We start from the raw sequence: 26,019 nt of genomic DNA, 5'->3' as shown, positions 1-26,019 counted from the left end.
GACAGTGGTGATTCCAAGCTGATTCGACAAACCGCCAGTAAAATATTTGTTCTAAGGGAGTTAACTCTTGAAAGCATGTGCGTCATATGGTGTGATCAGCACATTACAAACATGCCTAAAATGAGAGTGAGCTGGGTTCACACCAACGTTATCCCAGTTCTACCACGACAAGACGGCTTAATCTGAGAGGAAAACCCTTTTAACCAGCGGGGTTAGAGAGCCGAGGACATTTTGAACTATATCAGCCGAACATGGAACCAGGCCCTCAATCATGGGGTTTGGGCATAACGCAAATCCGCACGGCGAATTACGGCGCCTTCGACGTAAGGACTCGACTACCTGTACAACTGATGAGTTCCGTCGCCCTACGACGTTTGGCAATGTTCACGCTATCACCAATTGGTCTGTTTCGCAAATGCATTTGCGGTGATTGTGACACTCAAACAGAGTGAGTGGGTAAGTATGGTTTTACGCCGCTTTTTAGCAATATTCCAGCAGTATCACGACGGGGGACGCCAGACATGGGCTTCAAACATTGTAGCCATGTGGAGAATCGAACCCGGGTCTTCGGCGTGACGAGCGGACGCTTTAACCACTAGGCTACTCCACCCCACACCACACCCACAATTTTGGTGGTCATCGTACCCTGACTACCATAACGTCGTTATCCACCCGTGAAGATCCGGGTTAGATTTGATCTTCAGTTGAGTAACCCATGCTTGTAAGAAGCGACTAACGGGATCAGGTGGTCAGGCTCGCTGACACGTGTCATCGTATCCCAGTTGCGTAGATCGATGACCACGCTGTTGATCACTGGATTGTCTGATCACGATTATTTACAGGCCGCTGCCATATAGCTGGAATATTGGCGAGTGTGGTGTAAAACAAAACTCACTCACTCACTCACTGTTACGTTATGCGTTATCAATCACCGGTTTGTCTCGTCAAGAATTTATTTCAGCGTGGTCACATTTTAGCGACATGTTATATAAAATGTGGCTAGAATGTGACATTTCTGTACTGGCAAAAGTAGATTCAGTTAGCCAGCCCTTATAATTGAAATAACTAATTTGTCAGTATGTTCAAGGACTTTTTAGGAGGGGTGGGGTAGCCTAGTGGTTAAAGCGTTGGCTCGTCACGCCAAAGACCCGGGTTCGATTCCCCACATGGGTACCATGTGTGAAGGCCATTTCTGGTTTCCCCGCCGTGATATTGCTGGAATATTGCTAAGCGGCGTAAAACTATACTCGTTCACTCAAGGACTTTTTAGAGTTTATATACTGACAATTGTCACGCTATAAACCTTATTTTTCGAAACTCATTGTGGCTATATACATGTATATAGTATATGTATACATGTATCTTGAGTTTCGGAGGGGCGGTGGGGTAGCCTAGTGGTTAAAGCGTTGGCTCGTCACGCCCAAGACCCGGGTTCGATTCCCCACATGGGCACAATGTGTTAAGCCCATTTCTGGTGTCCCCCGCCGTGATATTGCTGGAATATTGCTAAAAGCGGCGTAAAACTTAAGTCAGTCAGTCAGTCAGCTTGAGTTTCGGATCTGCTTCCATCTTGTGCCTTTCCTCTCATGTATTAACTAACACCATGGTACACAGCTGAAATACCGTTCGAAGCGGCGTAAAAGAACCAACTCACTCGCCAACAGTGAAAAAACATACCATTCCCCATACTAACATAAAAAACATTCCAAAATGTTATACTGATATACAAACCAACAACGTAACGTTTAACTAAATAAACAAACAAAAGTCACAATCAAATAAAAAATATTCATGTTTTTCTTTGAAACGAACCCCAAATCACCATATGTGTACTTTCTTTTGTACATCGACATCAGTCTTCTACACTTTCACTTAGACGCATGTAAGTAGGATACAATGTCGTGTTACATCAGCACATATCCGGCATCAGATGAATTCATATCCGGCAAGCACGTGTGCACGTGTGCAGGTGTGCATGCATGTTTCCTAAATGTGTTCACACGGTTATCTTTGTAAAATACACGAAGAAGATAAGGCCGCACATTTAGTTTTGAAGGTTAACAGATGTTTCAGCAATCAATATGCTTGGGTAAGTAAATAAAAATAGATCAATGCAATTATTGACTGTTTTATGCTACAACGGGGAGAGTTCTGTGGATATACAACTTCTTTATTATGAGAGGGGCGGTGGGGTAGCCTAGTGGTTGAAGCGTTCGCTCGTCACACCGAAGATCCGGGTTCGATTCCCCACATGGGTACAATGTGTGAAGCCCATTTCTAGTGTCCCCCGTCGTGATATTGCTGGAATATTGCTAAAAGCGGCGTAAAACTAAACTCACTCACTCACTCTTCTCGGTCGAATCCCCAAAACTTGAACAAATGGTCTACACGTCTGGCGTGCAGCTTCTACATTTAGAAACAAACGATGTTCGGACAATTTTTCGAATATTTCCTCTAAATATTTTATTTTTGTTCTAAATCGAATGTTTTTTAGGGCTGTGTTAAGTAATATTCGGGGTTCAGGAGTAGGCTATATGAGACTGAGAGTGAAAAAGGGATGCTATTTGGGAGTCAGAAGTCTGTCATGAGACCCTGAAACAAATATGACCAATGCAGCCCATGCAAGTCTAGAATGTGTGGCAAGTCCAGATTACCAACGTTTCTGAAAAAGAAGAAAGTCTCGTTTAAAGTGTGCATTTTATTTTAATTTAAAACCTTTTATAATCTGTAAAATATGTTCATTTCAGAGACAAGCTGTTAGTCTTGGGAGTCAGCGGATAGGGGGATCGGCACCTCGGTTGTGAGATCAATTGAATTCCCATCTACCGCATTCTTGTTGAAAACGCTAAAAGCGAGTATCGGGTGACGGCTTCACGGATGAGCACGGGTACATGTTGGACGGGTAACCAGCTAGGATGCTACACGTTAGGTTACACAGTAACGGGTAGTTATGCCAGTCAAGTGTCACCATACATATATCCTATATAAGGGTTTGCTTTCGTTGTTTTACGCCGCACTCAGCAATATTCCAGCTATATAGCGACCAGACAATCCAGTGATCAACAGCATGAGCATATAAATCTACACAATTGACATGTGTCAACCAAGTCAGCGAGCCTGACCACCCGATCCCGTTAGTCGCCATTTACGACAAGCATATGTTGCTGAAGATCAATGCTAACTCAGATCTCCACGGGAAGGTCTTAAGTCATAGACTGAATGACCTCATGAGAGCCGATCTACACAACTATAGGATACGATGACAGGCATCAAACCAAGTCGGCGAGCCTGACTAATATTATGGGTGAACGGTATACCGCGGTATTAGTAGATCCGCGGTATTTTGGTTTCGGTTCGGTATACCATAATGCAATCCAAAAATCGGTATTTTCGGTATTCGTACCATCATTTTATATACCTTTTATACCTTTTCTAAACAGTCGAATTATTGTCAAGGGGCGGTGGGGTAGCCTAGTGGTTGAAGCGTTCGCTCGTCACACCGAAGATCCGGGTTCGATTACCCACATGGGTACAATGTGTGAAGCCCATTTCTAGTGTCCCCGTCGTGATATTGCTGGAATATTGCTAAAAGCGGCGTAAAACTAAACTCACTCACTCACTCTTCTCGGTCGAATCCCCAAAACTTGAACAAATGGTCTACACGTCTGGCGTGCAGCTTCTACATTTAGAAACAAACGATGTTCGGACAATTTTTCGAATATTTCCTCTAAATATTTTATTTTTGTTCTAAATCGAATGTTTTTAGGGCTGTGTTAAGTAATATTCGGGGTTCAGGAGTAGGCTATATGAGACTGAGAGTGAAAAAGGGATGCTATTTGGGAGTCAGAAGTCTGTCATGAGACCCTGAAACAAATATGACCAATGCAGCCCATGCAAGTCTAGAATGTGTGGCAAGTCCAGATTACCAACGTTTCTGAAAAAGAAGAAAGTCTCGTTTAAAGTGTGCATTTTATTTTAATTTAAAAACTTTTATAATCTGTAAAATATGTTCATTTCAGAGACAAGCTGTTAGTCTTGGGAGTCAGCGGATAGGGGGATCGGCACCTCGGTTGTGAGATCAATTGAATTCCCATCTACCGCATTCTTGTTGAAAACGCTAAAAGCGAGTATCGGGTGACGGCTTCACGGATGAGCACGGGTACATGTTGGACGGGTAACCAGCTAGGATGCTACACGTTAGGTTACACAGTAACGGGTAGTTATGCCAGTCAAGTGTCACCATACATATATCCTATATAAGGGTTTGCTTTCGTTGTTTTACGCCGCACTCAGCAATATTCCAGCTATATAGCGACCAGACAATCCAGTGATCAACAGCATGAGCATATAAATCTACACAATTGACATGTGTCAACCAAGTCAGCGAGCCTGACCACCCGATCCCGTTAGTCGCCATTTACGACAAGCATATGTTGCTGAAGATCAATGCTAACTCAGATCTCCACGGGAAGGTCTTAAGTCATAGACTGAATGACCTCATGAGAGCCGATCTACACAACTATAGGATACGATGACAGGCATCAAACCAAGTCAGCGAGCCTGACTAATATTATGGGTGAAACGGTATACCGCGGTATTAGTAGATCCGCGGTATTTTGGTTTCGGTTCGGTATACCATAATGCAATCCAAAAAATCGGTATTTTCGGTATTCGTACCATCATTTTATATACCTTTTTATACCTTTTCTAAACAGTCGAATTATTGTCAAAATCTATGCATTTCTGTAAGGTTTAGCTCTAGTCGATTATCTGTATTATGATTATATCTCGTATACCGAACCGAACCGAAACGGACCGAACCGAAGGCTTTGTACCGCAATACGTACCGTGCCATGGTAAGAGCGTACGGTCACCCCAACTGACCACACGATCCCCTTAGACGCCTCTTGCGGGGGCGGTGGGGTAGCCTAGAGGTTGAAGCGTTCGCTCGTGACATCGAAGACCCGGGTTCATTACACCACATGGGTACAATGTGTGAAGCCCATTTCTGGTGTCCCCGCCCTAATGTTGCTGGAATATTGATAAAAGAGGCGTAAAACTCACCTCACTAGCTCACTCACTTACCTAAGTCACATCTTGCGACAACGATGTGGTGATGAAGATAATTTCTAACCCAGATCTGCATGGGTTATTTCGGAAAGTTTAAATGTAGAGGCGTTAACCAACAAGCTGTTATAAAACAAACTCACTCACTCACTCACTCGCTCACACTATGTTTGCAATCAGCTGTGACTTCATTCGTCACCACGCGCCCCTTTCCGTATCCCATTCGGCTTGTCGAGTTGGTCACGGATGCTGCGACTTTACCGCAATATGTGCATCGTATCTTCAGTGAAAAACTGTATTACAGGCTGCTAGACTAACAACTAGTCTCTGAAAGGAACACATTATACAGAAAAAACAGTTCACAGTAAAAAATATACATAAATATATATATTGAAAGGAGCCCTGATACTTTCTTCATTTCCTGAAATGTAGGGGCGGCGGGGTAGCCTAGTGGTTAAAGCGTTCGCTTGTCACGCCGAAGACCCGGGTTCGATTCCCCACATGGGTACAATGCGTGAAGCCCGTTTCTGGTGTCCCCCGCCGTGATATTGCTGGAATAATGCTAAAAGCGGCGTAAAACTAAACTCACTCACTCACTCCTGAAAATGTTGAAATCTAGACTTGCGTGGGCTCTCTTGGATATATTTGTTTCAGGGTCTGTATGACAGACTACACAGACTGTGAACACAATTACTTCTTACCGTCAGCGTGACACTACGCTATAGTGAGGGTATAACGGAAGCAATTTAAGTGTATACACTATAGTGCTTCTGGTGAGGACTTGCGGTGCATGTGCACAATGTGTTGCTTACACGAGGGAAGTAATAGTTTGCTTAAACATAGAGACTTTTCTGGGTTTCATCTTCTGTGTGTATGTGTATGTGCGGCTGCTTGTACTAGCCCAGACTCAGGCTGGTTTTATAGTGCTAGTCCACTGAGATACCATGCCGCAGTGAAGCATGAATAGCCCACTCAGACACATTATACTGACTCCGAGCCGACCAGTCCTTGTTGTACCCATTAATGCCGAGCGCCAGGCAGGGAACAACAAGTACCATATTTTAACGTCTCTTGGTATGACGCGGTCGGGGATCGAACCCGCGACCTTCCGCTCTCCGGGCAGACGCTCTAACCACTACACCACGGAGGCGGTCAGGAACTCGGATATATACGATGACCTACAATGCATATTTTTCTCTCTTTTTTTTGTTAAACGCCAAAATCAGGTATTTTCCAGCTATAGCACACGATGGCGGTCCGTAAATAATTGAATCTTGAATCTGGACCAGACAATCCAGTGATCAAGAGCATGAGCATCGATTTGGGAAAGAATGAAATGTGTCAACAAAGTAAGCGAGTCTGACCCCTAGATCACGTTAGTCGCCTCTTACGACAAACATGGGTTGCTGAAGACCAATTCTAATCCGGATCTTCACGGGTCAACGACGATGACCACATCCATTTCGTTGCATCGTACACACGCACAGGTTGCCGGAGACTTAATCCCTTCACAGATTTCCCGTCAATGATTAACATTGAGAAAAAAACACGAAAAGTGTGATACTAAAAATGTACATATCGTAAATGTCACCTGTTTCGTTGCGCATCTAATGGTGAGAAAATATTTCAGTTAACGTAACAGCACAGAAGTGAAACGTTTTGGCTGAAGAGACATCCGAATTTAATAAACATTAAATTTTAAGGGATTAACAGCTGTGTTCAGTGATAGCAGCCTCCCCTGAACCTCTTAACCTCGCAATATTTTTGAGGTAGTGAAACCAGGGAATTTTTAAGTAGAATCTCCAACGCTTCCATGGTACTAAAAAGGGGTGTACAAAGGTCCAAGTATTGTTTGAATGAAAAAGCAATTAACAGGAGTGTATCAGCGGCCATCGGGTGCCCCCAAGGATATTGGATACCCGCTGGTCTAGTAGAATATCACAATATCGCCACAACGGGCCACTGTTTGCACGCCGTCCTTTGAAACCGATCTCATTCCCCGCTCGAGCGCTCGAGACCTATAATTAGATCACATGACCTCGCTTGAATATATTAGCAGCCGACATCAACTTCGGGCCAAGAAAATAGTCCCTGCAATTTGTTCGAAAACGTTCAAAGTTTCAAACATGCAGTCTTATGATATTACGTTTTGATTAATATTGATAACACAGAGCATGTTCTGCGGCTTATGATGGAGAATCCGTGGACGTGGTGAATAGGTCTTCTGGATGTTATTATATGACAGGGCGGATGAATACATCGACGGATCCGAGCGATTCAGCATGGAAGAAGTGACCGCAAGGCGAGGGTGAACGATGAATGTCAACCCCACAACGGAATATCGGGTGTTTTTCCGGGTGATATTGTGTCGGACTGGCATTGCATACCTCACTAAACTGATGTAGAAACACGTTGGATTTACACTTTGCCAAGACGATGGCGAAGACGGCCGACTTGTGGACATATTTCTGTATTGTCACTGTGTTTGGTAAGACACTTTTCTGTCTATTTCAGTCTTTATTTGACACAAGCTTCATCACATCGTGTCGTTTTCACGTAATCGGCACGAGCTTCACGTGCTTCACACCTATTGTTTCGGTTGATTCTTTAATCCAGTCAATCAATTGCGTGAAGCCCGTGCAGGACGGTATATAATGTTGTTACTGCTCTCTGTTGCGACTCTCCATCGCGATGTATTACAATGTATGTATATTGGTAGCCGCTACTTTCTCAATGGATGCTGCTATTTCTCAGCATCAAGGCAACAATTACAGACATTGTAGAACCATACCGCAACGTTTTCTTCTTATACTATAGAATACAACGTCATATCACACACATGTTTCACCCGGGGCCACAAATACGCAAATAATTTGGAAACACGCGATGGTTAGGTACCATTTATGTTGAAAACATCTGTTTTTCGCGTTACCATTTTTGAATTCCAACAACACATTGGCTTCAGTTTAAGGACACTGATCGCGTTTGTATCACTATTTCTTGAAAACCTGAATCCAGAAAACAGTAACTTCTGTAGATCTGTTTCTTTGCTGAATATCTGGATTTGTTTGTGGGTCAGTGCTCGTGTTGCCCATCCGTTAGGGGTGATATCGGGGTCAACTTGCCAGTATGGTGTGTAGGTATGTGAAAAGGTGGCTGTGCCAAGAAGTCGTGCTCATGGAGTGTATTTATGATTTATGATACAATCCCCTGACTCACATATACTCATGATGTAAACACTCTCGGAAGATGCTATGACCGTGCCAAGTGTTAGGTTCTAGAACTTAGGTAGGTGGCAGTGATGTGATGTTTTCACACTCTTTTTTTGCGATTATTCATACTTTTGTTAATCATGTTGACTGAATGAGTCATATTGCAGAAAGTCATTTCATTGTAAAATTTGAGAAATTTATTTTTTTTTGACATTTCTTTGTACATGTTTTTCATTGCAAAATAGGATTTTTGTATCTTTAAATAACAATATAGAAAGTATGAAAATCTTTTTCATACTTTTGACCAAGCATATAATATGTAGAGAAACTAGGAGGAAGAATTGTAATATGTCATAGTTTTACAGAATTTAATTTACACCCTTATTAACTGTTCTCGTTGCCTTTTCATTTCTAATGTTTTTGTGGTATGTAATCCTCCTTAAAACAGAATATTTTATGGGTACTTTCCCTTCTGTAGAAGCTGTATAGTGAGAAAAGGCCCTATCCTTATTCTGTCAGTGTATGGATTGTAGGTAGTTGCGTCAGTGCCCACCCTCACAACCACAACTCTGGCAGTGACTGATATATTGAATAATTGATCAGTGTGTGGTGGAAAAAGACTTAACGCTCTGTTTATTCGGCAAGCGAGTCAATATTTTTTTTACATCATCAGCTGCAGCAGCAGCATTAAAGCTCTATCAGTTGGTGCGGTACCTTCTTTGGTGAGTTTAATGCTATCTCTCCCTTGGTTGCCAGTAGGTGATAGCTAACAGGTGTTGGGGTTTGGGCCAAGTCTGGAGCTTTGAGACCAGATTCGGTTTCATCAAATTTTAATTACTTCCATTCAGTTGTCTTCATTAAAGTTCCATGATGAAACCACATGTCAGAACCTGTCAGTTGGGTTGTGAAGTCTTTATTGATTTGTGTGTTCTGGTGAAATGAGAGTTCAGCAGCGTCGATTTTGGTACCACAGAAATTGTGTGTGTTATGGCTGGTGAATACGGTTTGTTATAACTGTTGATAATGGTTTGTTATATCTATGGACAATGTTGTTTGTGTGTTATGGCTTTTGACAATGCTCTGTCTTATGACTGTTGACAATGCTGTCTTGTGATTGTTGAATATGGTTTGTTATAACCACGATAACTGTTGACATTGCTCTGTTATGACTGTTGAATACGGTTTGTTATAACTGTTGACAATGTTTGTCATAACTCTTCACAATGCTCTGCATGTTATGACTGTTGACAATGCCCTGTGTGTATTATGACTGTTGAAATTGAATACAGTTTGTTATGACTGTTGACAATGCTCTGTGTTATGACTGTTGATATGGTGTGTTATTGCTGTTGCCAATGCTCTGTGTGTGTTATGACTGTTGGGGGGCGGTGGGGTAGCCTAGTGGTTAAGGCGTTCGCTCGTCATGCCGAAAACCCGGGTTTGATTCCCCACATGGGTACAATGTGGGAAGCCCATTTCTGGTGTCCCCACCATGATATTGCTGGAATATTGCTAAAAGTAGCGTAAAACCAAAACTTACTCACTCACTCACTATAAGTATGACTGTTGGCAATTCTGTGTTTGCCTGATTAACTATTGTGTGTGTGACCACTAATACTGTGGAACTGTGTGTTTTATGACTGTTGAAAGTGGTGTGTATATTAATACTGTCAAAGTACTGTTAATACTGTTTGTGCACATGTTTATATGGTTGAACTACTTTTAATTACTTTTAATTTTATCCAACTATGTTAAAATTAAGTACTGAACTGAATCCAGTCCTGGCTGCCTATAAGGAAAAGTAAGGGAAGCTGGTAAAAGGAACTATTATTAGTTGTATGCACGAAACTTTTACAAATAACAACTTCTTAATTGTTCCTTTCAGTGTTTTTTTGCTCTTTCATCAGATGAATACTGACTAAGCATACTGCGTATATATATATCAAGCGATAAGAAAACAAGATCAGGAATATATTAATGGATGTTTTAAAGGTTGTGGACTCCATCTTCACTACAAATATGGCCCAGACAATTTGGTTCAGTAGACACAAGTGTGTGCCTGTTAATACTGTAGAACTGCTGCGTTTTATGACTGTTGAAAGTTGTCTGTATATTAATACTGTTGAAAGTTGTCTGTATATTAATACTGTTGAAAGAGCTGCCAGTGCTTATGTGGAAGATCTGAGATGTTTAACTTACTAACTTAAATACTTAACTGACTCTGGTCCTGCTTGGGTTCCTGCCTGCCTAGTCATATACTTCAAGAGATGAAAGGAACTATTAGTAGTTCTATACACGAAACTTTTATCTATAACGACTTCCTAATTGCGCTACAGGACTACTTTTTGCCTCTTCATCGGGTGAATACTGACTAAGCATATATATAATCTTCACTTTATACATGCCCCAGACATTCTGGTTCAGTAGACACAAGGTAGGTTCATGTACAGCGATAGCAATAAAATATGGAATGCAGGATATTTCAAAAGCTCGGATTAATTGCATTTTTTTTTATAATGGGATGCTGAATGTATGTACTGTATTTTATGATGAGTATTATTGTTGTATTATGTGCAGTGTTGGTGATGGGTCCATGGGATGGGAAGCTAGCCCAGCTGTTGATGTGGGTAATTAGATTAATCAGAGGTAATTGGGAGTAATCTACCCACAGACTCCTACAGAATTAACTTGACCAAGCCTCTTACACTAATAACTGTAGCCAACACGGAGCACCAGATAATGTATCGAGGTGTTATGTATTTACTCAAACGTTATCATTCACATTGGGTGTTCAAAGTTTTCTTTTCGTATCCAACATATTTGCACTCCCTCCATCTGTCGGTATTTTTACATGAATAGTTTGTATTTTTTCAAAACAATTTTAAAAATGTTGTAAATGATATTAAATTTGCATCTGTTTGTGACCAATGTCAAAACAACTTGCATAAACATAGAATATTGATATTCATTCAAAACATTCATCTATTGCGAGATGGTATCTATTTGCTTGTTTTTTAAAATTTGGTGCTATGACTTTTTGACTGTTTGTAAATGATAATGTAATGAAGAAATATGTATGTGAAGAAATCCCTCTTGAGCTTGTAAACTTATGTAACTGAGATGTGTATGTGTGCAGATTTGGTCTCGTCATTTTTGGCTGAAAGTTTAAATGTGTAAATTAAATGTGAAAGTAATTGTGGCCAGGTAGGCCCAAAATAGACACTATAGTTGAAAAATGTTTTGGCGAAAAGTTGTTTTAAAATGTAATAGAAAGAAACCCAGAGAATTTAGATTGACCAAAGTTATGTAACTCTTTTGAAGATATATACTACTCAGATTAATTAAGGATCACCTGTATAGTTAATTTGCATTTATCATGCCATGACATTCATATTGCATATGTATTAGGGTAGACACGTGTTAAGTTTTCTGTGTTTTTAATTTTAGATATAGATATACTACTCAAATTAATTAAGGATCACCTGCGTAGTTAATTTGTCTTGACATTCATATTTTAAACATAATCTGTTATGTCATGCTGAAATATGAACTGATCTATTTTTATTGGAGGAGACATGTTATTGCTTTCTTATTAACAAGATCACCGATATGGTTCCAAACGTAGTAATACAGTATTAGAATGGTCTTTGTCATTCCTTTAGCTATAAGACATGAGGCGGAATAAGGGATTTAATAAACCACAAATGGCACGTTGATTAATTTGTGAGTTATGGGGATTGAATCTTTATGAGTCGTTTCTACGATCAGTTATGACTATTTTGGTAAAGTTGAATCTGATTTTAAGGTTTAAATTGCTATCATAAATATTTCCGTGGGAATGATTGATGGAAGGTGGATCGTTTCATGTTACTGGAGGAATTGCTGTTACAGAAATGTTTGATTAAAGTTCATTTGTGTGGGGTAGTTTAATGAGTGAGTGAGTGAGTTTAGTTTTACGCCGCACTCAGCAATATTCCAGCTATATGGCGGCGGTCTGTAAATAATCGAGTCTGGACCAGACAATCCAGTGATCAACAGCATGAGCATCGATCTGTGCAATTGGGAACCGATGACATGTGTCAACCAAGTCAGCGAAACTGACCACCCGATCCCGTTAGTCGCCTCTTACGACAAGATAGTCGCCTTTTTATGGCAAGCACATGGGTTGCTGAAGACCTATTCTACCCCCGGATCTTCACGGGTTGGTAGTTTAATGAACAGCATTATTACAAGTTATTACAAGTTATTACAAGTTATTACAAGATTCAGAACAGACTTTTATTTCAGTAACAGGCCTCCGCCCCAAAATACATGTACATAAATTGATAAGTAGAGCACATATATATTTCATTTAGATTTGTGTTTCTTGTCAACAAAGTATAAAAATAGACATACATCCTTGATAATATTAACATTTTTACTCTGTAATGTTGATATAAAATTAATAATTATTGGACATTTACTAAAATATTTTGATATGTACTTATTTCTGATATGAGAATATGCATCACAGATATAAAACACATGCCATTCATCTTCAACAACAAAGATACAATTTAATTTACAAAACAGGCAATGCCTTTCATTATATGCAACATTCTGTTCTGTTCTGGTACAAGTTTCAATTTAAGTGTTATCTCAAGTAGCATACATGTGATGGATTCACCTTGCGGTCTTAAAACCCTTTGAAGTTTTCTTTCAATCATGATTTGAACAATGAACTTGGTTTTAAACAAGGATTTGAAAATCAAAATCCTTTGGTAGGAGGAGTCTGGAACTCAATATGGCTACTGACCTGGAGCCCGTGTCAAGTAAGTTTCTGTATGGTCTATGCTGAACATAATTAATTCAGGAAGTATGTATTATATACTGAAGGAAACAAATAAGGGTACACCACTTCATGGCAGTGTTCCTTTATTTATTTTCAGATTTCCTCCCACAGCGCTATTAAAAGCTGGTGATGAAAACTGGAAAACGTTAAAGGAACAGTTGAATTTTTCCTGTTCCTCTATTTGTTTCTCTCAGTATATTTATTTGGTAAATCCTGCCTATTGGACACAAGTGACATCCACATCTTCATGGTATATATATATGGCAAAGTTGTCTAAATGTGATTCACCCATGAAGATCGGGATTGGAATTGGTCTTCAGCAACCCATGCTTGTCGTAAGGGGTGACTAATGGGATCGGGTGGTCAGGGTCGCTGACTTGGTTGACACTTGTCATCATATCCCATTTGCATAGATTGATGCTCATGCTGTTGATCACTAGGGGTGTCGCGATACGCGAATGTATTTTTACTGAACGATACGATACGCGATACATGCTTCCGTGTATCGATTCCTATTTTAAAACTTTATCGATTCAAATTTTTATGCTATATCCATCTCCTTCGAAGTCTTGATAGTAAAATTATACGAGATCGCTCCGATAAATAGATGTAGCTAGCTTTACTTAAAAAATAGGTTGGAAACTAACAGCTTTTGTGATTGGCTAGACTATTTTGATGGACCAATCAGCGAGCGCGTACGTTGCCTGTAAGGTAATGCTATGAAAAGCGCGAAAATTATATATCGCGATACGTGATCGTGATCGTATAGTCGTTGTGATATAAAATCGTGATACGTATCGTATCGTGAGATTGGTGTATAGTGACACCCCTATTGATCACTGCATTGTCTGGTCCAGACTCAATTATATACAAACTGCCATCATATAGCTGGAATATTACTGCGTGTGGTGTAAAACAATAAACAAACTACTTGTGATTTATTAGTGGCAAGATCTGTTGAAAAGGTTAAGGTGGCAGCTTTGATCCAGCATGTTTTTTTGCGTAAAGTGCGCTTGTGTAGTCACTGATTTTTTGTTTTGTTAGGTGTTCTGTTTTGGGTTGATGTTCATGCTTACCCCAAATATGGTTGGCCAAAAATATGGAGTCTTCATTTTCACTTTTATGTTCATTTATGAATTAACTAATCACACAAAACCTTCTCATTACCATTGACCAATGATAGCCTAGAATTGAGTGGTGATCAACCAGTGACTGACTGATGATAGCCTAGCCTAGCTCTAATACCATCGACCTATGATGATAGCTTAGAATGACTGACTAGCTCTCAACCAGTGACTGACTCAACCAGTGACTGACTAGCTCTAAGTACCATCGACCTATGATAGCCTAGAATTGTGTGGCTATCAACCAGTGACTGACTAGCTCTAAGTACCATCGACCAACGATGGCAGTAAGATCATTATCACATGCACATGCTGTGAGTGGTATATTTTGAGAGTAAATACCGGAGCATGTGGCTATATCATCTGCCTCCCACTTTCATCTCTGGGCAAGGCGGATATCGGTATTCCAGACTGAGTAAAGGGCCAGCCTGTTGAAATACGGGAAGGGTGGGGCTTGGCAGTGTGAGAAGAGTGTAAGGAATGGGAGGTCCTAATGAAAACTGATGAGAAAAAAGTCTTGCTGAGGGTGAGGCTAAGTCCGTCTCTCAGTCCCTAAAGCACATTATTTCCCTTCCATCCAGCCATTTCTTCAGTGTTAATGCCCTAAATGAATCAAGTCTAGATTCCTCAGGTTCAGGTTCTGAATCGGCCATCTCATTGGGGTTACTTTGCAACTTTAAAGGAAATATTTCTTTCTGTCAAAATAACATATAAATTCAGAGACAAAGCCTTTGTTTACGTTAGGCTTCTGGTTACTTATTAGAATGTCTCACAGTTTCCCTTCCACCAGTGCTAAAGCCCTAAATGAATCAAGTCTAGATTTCCTGCCATACCATTTGGGCTCCTTTTCAACTTTAAAGGAAATTTTTTTTCTGTCAAAGTGAGTGAGTTCAGTTTTATGCCGCACTCAGCAATATTCCAGCTATATAGCGGTGGTCTGTATATAATGGAGTCTGGACCAGACAATTCAGTGATCAACAGCATGAGCATTGATCTGTGCAATTGGGAACCGATGACATGTGTCAATAAGTCAGTGAGCCTGACCACCTGATCTCGTTAGTCGCCTCTTACGACAAGCATGGGTTACTGAAGGCTTATTCTAACCCGGACCTTCACGGGTCTTAGGAATTAGGAATATTTAGAAATGATGAATATTTAGGGGGATGTTTTGTTGTAGTGACTAAGGTAATTTTTATTATTATTATTTTCTCATGTGTTAGCATTCATAAAGTTTCCTGATTGTTTTCTATGAGGTCCTGGCTTTTACAGATCTTCAATAGTAATATGAAAATATATGAGCATTCTTCTCTTGTTTTGAGTAGTATACTTGATACAAACTGAACAAAGCAAGTTAAGGGATCGTGAATATTATAGGGAATATTTTGGGTGGAGGGGATGGTCTCTCTAAATATCCCTACAAATTCTCAAGAGTCCTAACATTTTTGTTCAGTATAGATGTTCCTGAACTTAAATATCTGAAACATGGTGTTCCTGAATAAATGGGTTCAGGATTATGAAGGTTTCACTCATCAGCAGGCTCGACATCCAAACAGGCTTCCATCACGCTCCTGTTTTTTCAGACCCACCAACAATTCTGGAATCCCACATTGTGAATACGATAACGCAGCCAGAACTCCAGACACCACTCTGATGCATGTTCAAAGTGCATGGCATGTTATTCCCCAGTCAAGAGACCAGTATACATTCATATTGCATGCTTTTCTCCCTGGGCAATATATGCTTGGCGCTGACTGTTAAAATGGTTATGGAGTGGGTGTGGAGTCTCATTACCATCTCATCATGGGACTTGGCTTCTTGGAGCTATTTTTAGATGAATAGATCATGGTAGACTAACGCTTGGACTGACATTTATAAACATTAAAAAATATACTTATGTACAAAACATGCTCAGGACGATCCTTAATTTCTGAGGAAATTTGACTTTCCAAATCATTTTAGACTTGAGTAGGACCCATATTTGATTTATTTTGTAGGATCTTGGAGACACACCTCTGATTAGTGTCTGAAAATATGGAATTGTCATGGAAACAAATAAATCATGTTAAATTGAAAAGGATAAGCTGGGACACTCAGAACCTGAGGGAAATGTAGATTTGCTTTATTTAGAGCTTTTGCATTGTTGAAAGAACTGGGCAAAAAATATTGTTCAGGGTCTGTGAGAGGCTTGGATGATGGGTTCACTGTACTTAAATTCAGCATACTTGGTTCAAAGCTACAAGAAATTTTATTTTTCAATTCATTATTTGATTGATAAGAGCCAAGTTTGCACTCATAATGAAGTTATATAAGTTTATGTCACTGTCAGTTTCTGCTCTAACTTAGATGGATTAGAAATAACAAATGTCAAACCAAAACTAACTGTTTTAATAACTGACAAATGCGCTTCACTCATTGTACCCATGTGGGGAATCAAACCCAAATCTTCGGCGTGACAAGCGAACGCTTTGACCACTAGGCTACCCTACCGTCCCTGAGAACTTAAAACAAACCTTGATAAGAAGACCCTGCATTGTCATCAATGGACAGTATGGCAGTGAAGAAGGAAGTTCAGTGAGGTACTCAATGTCTGTGATCGGTATCTGTCATCCATGAGAATGTGATTGTTGCCTAATTAGTATGGCTGTAACGATACATCAAACTATCGATGGATTGCAATTGTTGAGTCTCTGATAGCAAGTAATCCATGGTACAAACAAAACCTAGCGATGTATCCATACTATTTGTGACTACCGATAGTTTAGTAATTGACTTCTGTTGGTAAATGCGCAGCGCAAAATACAAGGTGTTTGGGTGCAGACTTGCAGCTTCATTGAGTTTATGTTTTAACTGTTTACTTGATCTGGGTTTCAAGTTTCTTGTCCGTTATGAAAAGAGACTGAAACTACTTCAAGTTGTTTTTATCGCATATAAACTATATATTCATTTGGCAAATAACTTCAAATGAGACATATCAAGAGAGAAAAGCTAATGCAATAGTATTACAATAGTATTACAATAGACATATCAAGAATAGAAATAGACTATCATTATGCAATAGTATGTTGCTATAGACTATCATTATTTAGTATGCTGCTATAGACTATCATTATTACAATAGTATGTTTTATAGACTCAATATTGCAATAGTATGTTGCTACTAATTAGCTGATTTCAATTTTAACAGCGATTTACTTGACCATGATATAATGTCAACACTGTGACCTAATGGTGGTCCGATTAATTGACATAATCAACACAAGATTGACCTGTATAATGTCAAGTGACTAAACGACCAAGCAATCGATCATGTTTTCTCATAATCGAACACAAACAATTCTGAAACACTTTTTGCATTAACAATATATTTTTCACACGGTTGGTTTTGTCTGTTACAGTTCATGAACACAAGTTCGTTCCAAGTTGTGACTGAATTTATCTTAAAGACCCCCAAGAAATTTATGTTCCTAACATACTAGTCATCCTTTAAAGATGAGCAATTTGCGAAAAAAACACCCCAAAGAACTACATGTTTTTTCTTTATGTTTTTGTGCAAACAAACATAACCAGGAAAATTTGATAAATGATGCTAACCAATTATTTTCGATGATTGATCAGTTGTATTGAACCAATCATCAGTTATGAGATTTTAACCAATTCCCAACACTACTGTGACCTGAAGACATTAGATACAGTCAATTATATGTTATTTCTTTGTTGTCACTGTCTCATTCAACATGGCTTCTGTTGTTGGGGTTGAAAGGAACAGGCGACATTGCCAGTTGCAATACCTGTGTTGTCAGCTCCGACAGCACTCTGATACATTGCCGTCAGGTTGAAGGTCGATACATGCTTGATCACACGTACCCACTCTGCTAGTCCTTTTATCATGGGGTTTGCGATGTTTTTCTCAGATCACGTGATAGTTTACGAGGCAATAAAACGAAAATTACAAATTGATAGGAGTTTTTGTGATAGGTAGGGACTTCAGGGTATTGACTCATAAAATCTCAACAACTTTGTTCAGATTGCTTGGTGCGTTCCATGTCAATAACCTGAAGACTTTAATTATGCTTGTGGTTTCTATAGAAACAGGGTAGACCATCAGAGGAACTGTTTTATGGTCTGTGGAATACGGGTGTAGTATAAACACCTTATTTATTACTTTTGTTGGAATTTAGATTAAAGATCTATATCAGAAAAAGCTGTAAATTAATGGGAACATAACGAGAAAAGTTTGAAAATATGGTAAAAAAATATATATTTTTTTTACAAAATCCAGACATTACACAATATCTTTTAAACAGCATGAACTGTGTTCTTTTATGCTGTAAATTGGGTACTTTGATGTTAATAGTTGTCACAGAAGGTGTTGGTTGTAATGGGAACTGTATAAAAATTGTTTAGACTTAAAGGAATTTAAAAATCCAGTACAGGCAAGGTAAATGCTCCTATATCTAATGGTCATGTAAAGTTTTGTATTCAATCTTTATCAAGGTGAGGAATATTTGAAGCTTGAGGGCTTACTTTACATCCAGGGGTGGAAATAACCCATTGCCCGACGTCCAAGTCCAGTGTTTTTTTTCTGTCAGGCAAGCAAATTGTATATCACACTGTACCGGTGTCCAGTTGACTTTCCAATGTTAATTATGTTGTTTATTTAAAAAATCAGCAAGAAAACGGTCGGTATACTGGAAAAAATATCAGGGCAAGTGACTTTACATGTGCCACTGTTCCAGAGTACACTATCAACTTTTAAGTTATTTCCACCCCTGACATCCAATTACAGTATACCTTTAGTTGGCATCTACATGAGTATAGCTTGTGATCCTCTGCAGGTGTTATACCATATTTAGCCAGATGTAGATTTTATAATGTGTGTCATGCAAAATTGAGACATTGTCCCTGTGTTAAAGTAGAGAGGAAAGGTGCGAGGTAGAGATGTTGTGGGGATGTGGTCTGCCCAAAATATCGCACATCCAGATTTTTCATGGGTTCTTAATTTCCCATCTCAATATAGTGTAATTGGTCTCCTTTTCAATTTAAACAGAGTTGTCTGTATGTATCAAAATTATAGCTTGCTCCATCCAATTCATTTGGGGTAGCCTAGTTGTTTTTAAGGTTTTGCTCGTCACACCAAAGACCTGGGTTCAATTCCCCACATTGGTGCAATGTGTGAAGCCCATTTTGGTATCCCTGGACCGCCTCCGTGGTTCAATTCGATCCCCGACATACCAAAAGACGTTAAAATATGGTACTTGTGGTCCCTGCCTGGCGCTCGGCATTAATGGGTACAACAAGGACTGGTCGGCTCAGAGTCAGTATAATGTGTCTGAGTGGGGTATTCATGCTTCACTGCGGCATGGTATCTCAGTGGGCTAGCACTATAAAACCAGCTTCAGTCTGGGCTAGTACAAGCAGATACACATACACACGCATGCACGTCGTCATATGAGCGAAATATTCTCAAGTACGACGTTAAACCCAATTTCACCACCTTGGTATCCCTCGCTATGAACAGCAGCCATTGATAGAGTGGTCCAAATAGTACCACTCCAAAACAAAACGTGCCAAATTTGGTGCCATTACATTGGAAGCCCTGATAACCTTGATGTAGAAATTCCTAAAGAGCTAAATGCACCTCATTTAGATACGTCAGGAATCCAGCCAGCCTGCTCAGTTTCAGATCCAAATAGATTGTTTAGTCTCTCCCTGTGGACATAAGTACAACCTCCATGCATCAATGAGTTCATGTCAAGCATGGCTGGCCGCTGGTCCATAGAAGTAAAATGGATATTCAGTTTAAAGGCCTCTACCAGCTGACAGCTAGTCTTGAGTTCCACTACCACCAGACTAATGCCACCTGTAATATCATCTTCGTAGAGGGAAGCAACTCAATAAAAACTGAAATCAGTTTGAGGTATCTGAAATAGACCATGTTATGGGTTGCACTTGGATTTTGTTTACATTTGCGAGATCCATATTATGTTCTGGGCTCCATTTCAATTTTATTTCACATTTTGAGATCCATAATTTGTTCTGGGCGGTATTTGGATTTTATTTTACATGTTTCTAGTTCGATATTTTAATATAATGTAACTATTTTGTGGACTAAATATAAGTCTGGGCAGCCAGTTTGCCACAGTGTAGCCCCCTTTAACAAGCTTTGAAATCAGTGAGTGGAATCAGTGTTGACACAAGCAATCACAGCACTACAGCCCACCTGGGAACCTTGAGGCTGTGTAGCCTTGATGATAAGAGATGGATGTATTGGGACAGGCCAGAAAACTGAGTGCTTAGAGTTTAACACAGCTTTAGACAGTAGCCATGTTGGTCTGGGGAACAAAGAATGGAGTTCTCATGTCTCGTAGTCATGGCAAACATTGGCTTTAGCTCAGTGGTTAAAGTGTTCACTCATCCAGGTGAAGGCAGGGTTTGGTTCCAGAACGGGTGCAGTGTGACGTTTGTTTCTACTGATCATGCTGATGCTGCTGGAATATTGCTCGTCTGTTTCCCAGTCCCAGAACTGCATTATTTCCCCTCCGACTTAACCCTCCTGTTTCCCAGTCCCAGAACTGCATTATTTCCTCTCCGACTTAACCCTCCCGTTTCCCAGTCCCTGAACTGCATTATTTCCCCTCCGACTTAACCCTCCCGTTTCCCAGTCCCAGAACTGCATTGTTTTCCCTCCGACTTAACCCTCCTGTTTCCCAGTCCCAGAACTGCATTATTTCCCCTCCGACTTAACCCTCCCTGCATTGCTAAAGCCCTAAATGTAGCAAGTCTAGATTTCCTCAGGTTCTGCATCTCCGTTCTCACTGGGTCTCCTTTTCAGTTTAATAGGAATCATTGGTTTCTATCAAAATATATATTCAGAGACTAAGATTTAGTCTAGAATGTTGCTAAAAGCGTAAAACCATACTCTCTCATTTCAGGTGATCCACACTAACGGAACTGTAATATTGATAAACGTGACATAAATCCATATTTATACAGCACAAATTTTCAGGAATCAGCACCCAGGGGAAGCAGACTATGAAAAAGGATATACCGAACCTCTATGTTATCAAGCCTGTCCAAAACCATGAGTTTGTATATCTGAGAAGAGTATTTGATGTTGAGAGTACGAGGGCAATTAATCCCTTCAAGTAGGAGTGTGCTAATACTGTAGCGTGCCTGACTCTCAAGTCTGGCTGAAGGAGATATTGAAGGAGGTCATAAGGGGGTGTCCCAGTATTTGTTTTGGAAAGCTCAGCTTCTGATGCTGTTGGTCGTCTAGTTTTGGAGCCCAACATTTATTGTGAATGAGAATGACTGAACAACTGTCTTAGCGTTGAAGTTATGTAATAGGGTGTCATGGCTGACAAGAAAATCCCTCTCTCTTTGGCTACCTTGTATTCTTTTGATTTTAGATGCAAAATTGCTGATGGTGCGTTATGCAATATTCACTCACTGTATTGGTCTTTCAAAGTATTTATTTTTTGTGTGATTTGTCCTGTTTTTGCTCCAGTTTCGTAAGGATTAAACTATATAAGTTATTCCACTGCCCATTATTTGTCTATAACTTTGATAATCATTTAATTTTTAGGAATTTTTTTTTGTATGAAGTTACATGGTGGCTACTTCACTTTAAAGTCTTGTTAACCAGGGGCACCTGTCACGAAGCAACCTTTACTAAGGTTATCCTTAACTTCCATTCTTAACATTTCACTCAAGGTTTTCTTTGTGACTTATGATCACCTTAGTGCTCTGTGAAAGGAGGCTCTGATCATCACTATGGGAACAAAAAGTCTGGTTGGTTTCGGAGTTAGTTTAGTGTGTCTTTGTGGGGTATTCCTGTTAAGAGTATGGTTTAGCAATATTCCAGCAGTATCACAGCGGGGGAGACCAGATGTGGGCTTCACGCAATGTACCAATGTGGGGAATCAAACCTAGACCTTTCAGTGTGACAAGCGAACACTTTAAGCACTAGGCTACCCCACAGCCCCCGCGATATGGTATCTCAGTGGGCTGGCACTGGTATCCATGTTAAATCTGCATAATAAAAGCAGCCACACACACAGAGGCATGCTTGTTGCTATTTAAATATAATATTCTGGAATGCAACATTAAAAGGTAAATCCCATTTCGAGTCCTTTTTGACTGAAGTTAATTTGGATACTTTCCCAAGTTTAAGATGATCTTATGCCAAATGAAATAAACATGCCTTGATGTTTGACCGGGGAATTCAGGCAGTGTTATGAATATGGAAACTAACAAAATGTGGCTTTATGTATGTAAAACAGGGGCATTATACAGTCCGTAGTAATTTGTTATGGAAATGGTGCTGTCCTTCTTCTTCTTCATTAGCATGCTTATAGTCAGTGAACGGGTTATGTTAATCTTTGAGAAATTCCTTTCTGTTATTTTTCATATTCCATCCATAATTAGGCCTGACTATTTCAGACTTCAGACTATTTCAGTTTTTCCACTGAAACCAAGACACATTTACTGTAAATAAATAAAACATCCATTCAGTTTTAATGTGGAAACCAAGACCTTTATTTTGTGGTGAATATTTCAAACATCCATTTCAGTTTTACCGTGGAAATCAAGATCTTTTTATTGTGGTGAATATTTTGAACATCCACTTCAGTTTTAATTATGGAAATCTAGACATTTTATTGTGGTGGATATTTGAAACACCCACTTCAGTACTAGAAAGACATTTTCCTTTATTTTCATCTGTTTGTAACAGGTTAATGTAAACAAAATTTGTAAACTTGAGCCAGGAAAAGTAAATTGCTATATATTGACTATCTCTTCCCTGTTGGGCCTGTGGACAGACTGTGTTGAATCAGATTGTAACAGATTCCAGACTGGGGACCTTGTGAAGGTCTGTGTGTGTCGAGACTGCAGATCGACTCTAAGTCGGAGCCCCCAGCGTCTCACATCGGAGCAATGTTCCCTCTGTGTAATCATTTTCCCTGTGTCTCATGCTGCTGTGCTTATTCACAGCTCTTTGATGAATAAGCCCGGTTTAATATTGATATATGCAAGGACGTTTATTTGTTCACATAGACTTGTGAAAGTTTGATATTGCGATTGAAGGCTTCGTTATATTGCTTGCCGGCAGTTGAAGGGCTGGTGTTGAGTGGGAGATATTCTTATTTGAAGAGAAGGTTGTAAAAAGATTGATTTTTATCTGACAGAGTGTAAGGTGCCCAGGTCACATTCATTGAAAAAACTCGTGGATTTTGTTTTGTGAACGACTACAAAAGCTTCAGATAGCTGAACTGTGTAAATGGAAAAATTAATCAAGTTAGTTTATGTTAGTTCTCAAGAGTGCTTGTGCTGTGACTGTTTTGTTGTGGTGTCAACAAGGTGGCAAAGGCGATGAAAAAACGAGAATGTAAAACTGTGGAATATTTTTTCTCGTCTTGCGGAAAAGCTGTGTCATGGTGTTTATGGATGAAGCTGCAGATGTTAATTTATTAAAGCTTGGATAGGTTGTTTAATAGTTTCAAAACACAAAGTGAAGAGCTTTTCGCCTTTAAAAAAAATAAACGACCTGACAGCTTCTTTTAAACATTTTGCCTCAGATGTACCTGTTCAACAAGCACCTGTTTAAACTTTGAATGGGTGTCTCCAAATGAGGTTCAGATCGAGTGAACTGGGGTGTAAATTATTATTACTATGTTCTTAATAAATATTTGACTCTTTGGTCTGGTGTTATCTGTAATTTTGTAAATGGTCTCGGTTGCTGTGTCTTCATTGAATTTGTTCAAAAACATTGAAAGGATAAGTGATGGGGAGAATGAATTCAGCTGTATGGTTTATGCGTGTCATGGTGTTCATGGAGAATGTGGGCATGGAGGTGAAACTTCAGGTGCAGCTTCCAAATATTCTTTCAGCTAAACCTCTAAGAATAAAAGTAACAATATTTATAATATTATTGCATGAAATATTGTTAGGAGCAGGCAAGATGCCATGTACCGGGTTTGTATAGGTCATGAAGCCTTCATCATCATCCTCTTCATCATCATCATCATCATCATCACTGGCTACTTGAAATTGCCTGAAATGATGCTGGTTGATAGCACAGTGGACAATGCAGACACTAGTACTTCAGTCTGAGTTTTTATCCAGGCATGGACACAGGGAAGACTGACTGACTGACTGAGTTTGGTTTTACGCCGCTTTTAGCAATATTCCAGCAACATCACGGTGGGGGACACCAGAAATGGGCTTCACACATTGTACCCATGTGGGGATTCGAACCCGGGTCTTTGGCGTGACGAGCCAACGCTTTAACCACTCGGCTACCCCTCCGCGCCTTCACAGGGAAGATATTTGATGTGTCCCAGTATGCTCTGAACCTCATTGGCAGGTAAGTCTACTGAAGACAGTTCATGGTACTACATACTGGAACCCCCATTTTCATTCTGGATTAGAATAGTAACCAATGCTTATCTGACAGAATCGGGGGTGGTGGGGTAGCCTAGTGGTCAAAGCGTTTGCTCCTTATGCCAATGACCTTGGTTTGATTCCCCCCAAAGTCCATTTCTGGTGTCCCGTGCTGTGATATTGCTGGAATATGACTAAAATCAGCATGAAACTAAACTCACTCACCCTTACAGAATCAAAATGGTTGGGATGATTGATTATTAAGAGTTTAATAGGTGATCGGGCAACTAGGCCCATTTACACCTTGCCATCATAAAGGTTTGCTAAGTTTTTCAACTTTTATAAAGTGTGATCCGGTTGATTGAATGTTGTCATCCAAAAAATTGGTTGATGCTCATGACATCAATCACTGGATTGTGTGGCCCAGACTTGATTATTTACTGACAAGCGTCACATTGAAGGATATGGTTGAGTATAGTGTTATACAATAAATATCAAGAGAATCGTCATTGAATGGATGAAAATATGATTTGACAGTGTAGGGTTAAGAGGTTGGGGGAGTTTATGGGGGTTGGGGGTTGAGAGAGATAAATCCCACCTGCTGACCTGTATCAGTCTTCTTGAGTCAACTACAGCATCCTTTGGTCGTTCTGCTGTTGTAGCAGGGGTTAATAAGCCTCTCTTTTATCTACCACTGTTGCCAAGGAGGTTGCTAGGCCTATAGAGCAGGGAGATAGTTAATCTGGCTGCAATACCTCTCTTTCCAACGATGTAACATTTTTTCAAAGATTAAATGACTCTTGTGTGTTGAAGGTAGAAAAGTGATGGGTTGATGAGATAGTGGTTGTTATCAACAAGTTCATTAGATTATTGCACAGGATGCTCCCTTGATTCCACTGCTGTTGGAGTGACTGCTGAGTGCAGTGTTTGAACTGACAGGGCACCTGGTCAAAATAGTCAGGTGGGGAACCTTGGTCTATCTCAGAGTCCCAGAACTATGTTATTTTTCCTTTCAGTGCTACACTTTCTGTAGAGGGCCATAAGTGAAGCAAGTCAAGATTTTGCATATTTTCTGATGCTTCCACTAAACCTTTTCTCATTAAACTAAGCTGTTTTGTTATATTTTATAATCATAAAATATTTTAAGTAGACAAAACATTAGTCTTGGAGGATATGTTCCTTATTGTTGGGGTGTGGGAAATAATCGCTGAATATCTATATAATGTAGATTGTAAAATATCAACCTAAAATCAAGCACAATGTAAGTATGATTTTTAAGATGGAAAAGTTAAGGAGTATGGATATTTTTTACTTGAGGAGAAGAACAATTTCTCCCCAAGTATTTATGACAATTTTGTTATTGTTCAGTTTTCACCTGGATATAAAAGGTAATTGTAATAAT

At 39.7% G+C, this 26,019-nt stretch overlaps 1 protein-coding gene and 1 long non-coding RNA gene across 2 annotated transcripts in view; one reads left to right on the top strand and one right to left on the bottom strand.

Annotated features, from left to right (window-relative positions):
* The first annotated feature begins 7,156 nt into the window (after nt 1–7,156).
* The window catches only part of LOC124258866 (transmembrane protein 132E-like), a 93,460-nt gene continuing 74,597 nt past the window's right edge, over nt 7,157–26,019 (top strand). The window contains exon 1 of the mRNA XM_046692957.1: nt 7,157–7,555. Coding sequence (XP_046548913.1) covers nt 7,504–7,555 — 52 coding nt within the window. The 5' untranslated portion in view covers nt 7,157–7,503. The remainder of the gene's footprint in view (nt 7,556–26,019) is intronic.
* On the bottom strand, nt 10,759–17,726 carry LOC124258867. The gene is made up of 3 exons (XR_006893701.1): nt 17,639–17,726; nt 15,878–15,881; nt 10,759–10,768 (listed from the first exon to the last, which is right to left on the bottom strand). It is a non-coding gene; the product is annotated as an uncharacterized LOC124258867 (long non-coding RNA).

This window comes from Haliotis rubra, unplaced genomic scaffold, assembly GCF_003918875.1.
Source record: "Haliotis rubra isolate DU_JTF1 unplaced genomic scaffold, ASM391887v1 Scf700, whole genome shotgun sequence".
Lineage (NCBI taxonomy): Eukaryota > Metazoa > Mollusca > Gastropoda > Lepetellida > Haliotidae > Haliotis > Haliotis rubra.
This window is presented reverse-complemented; position numbering and strand designations above follow the sequence as displayed.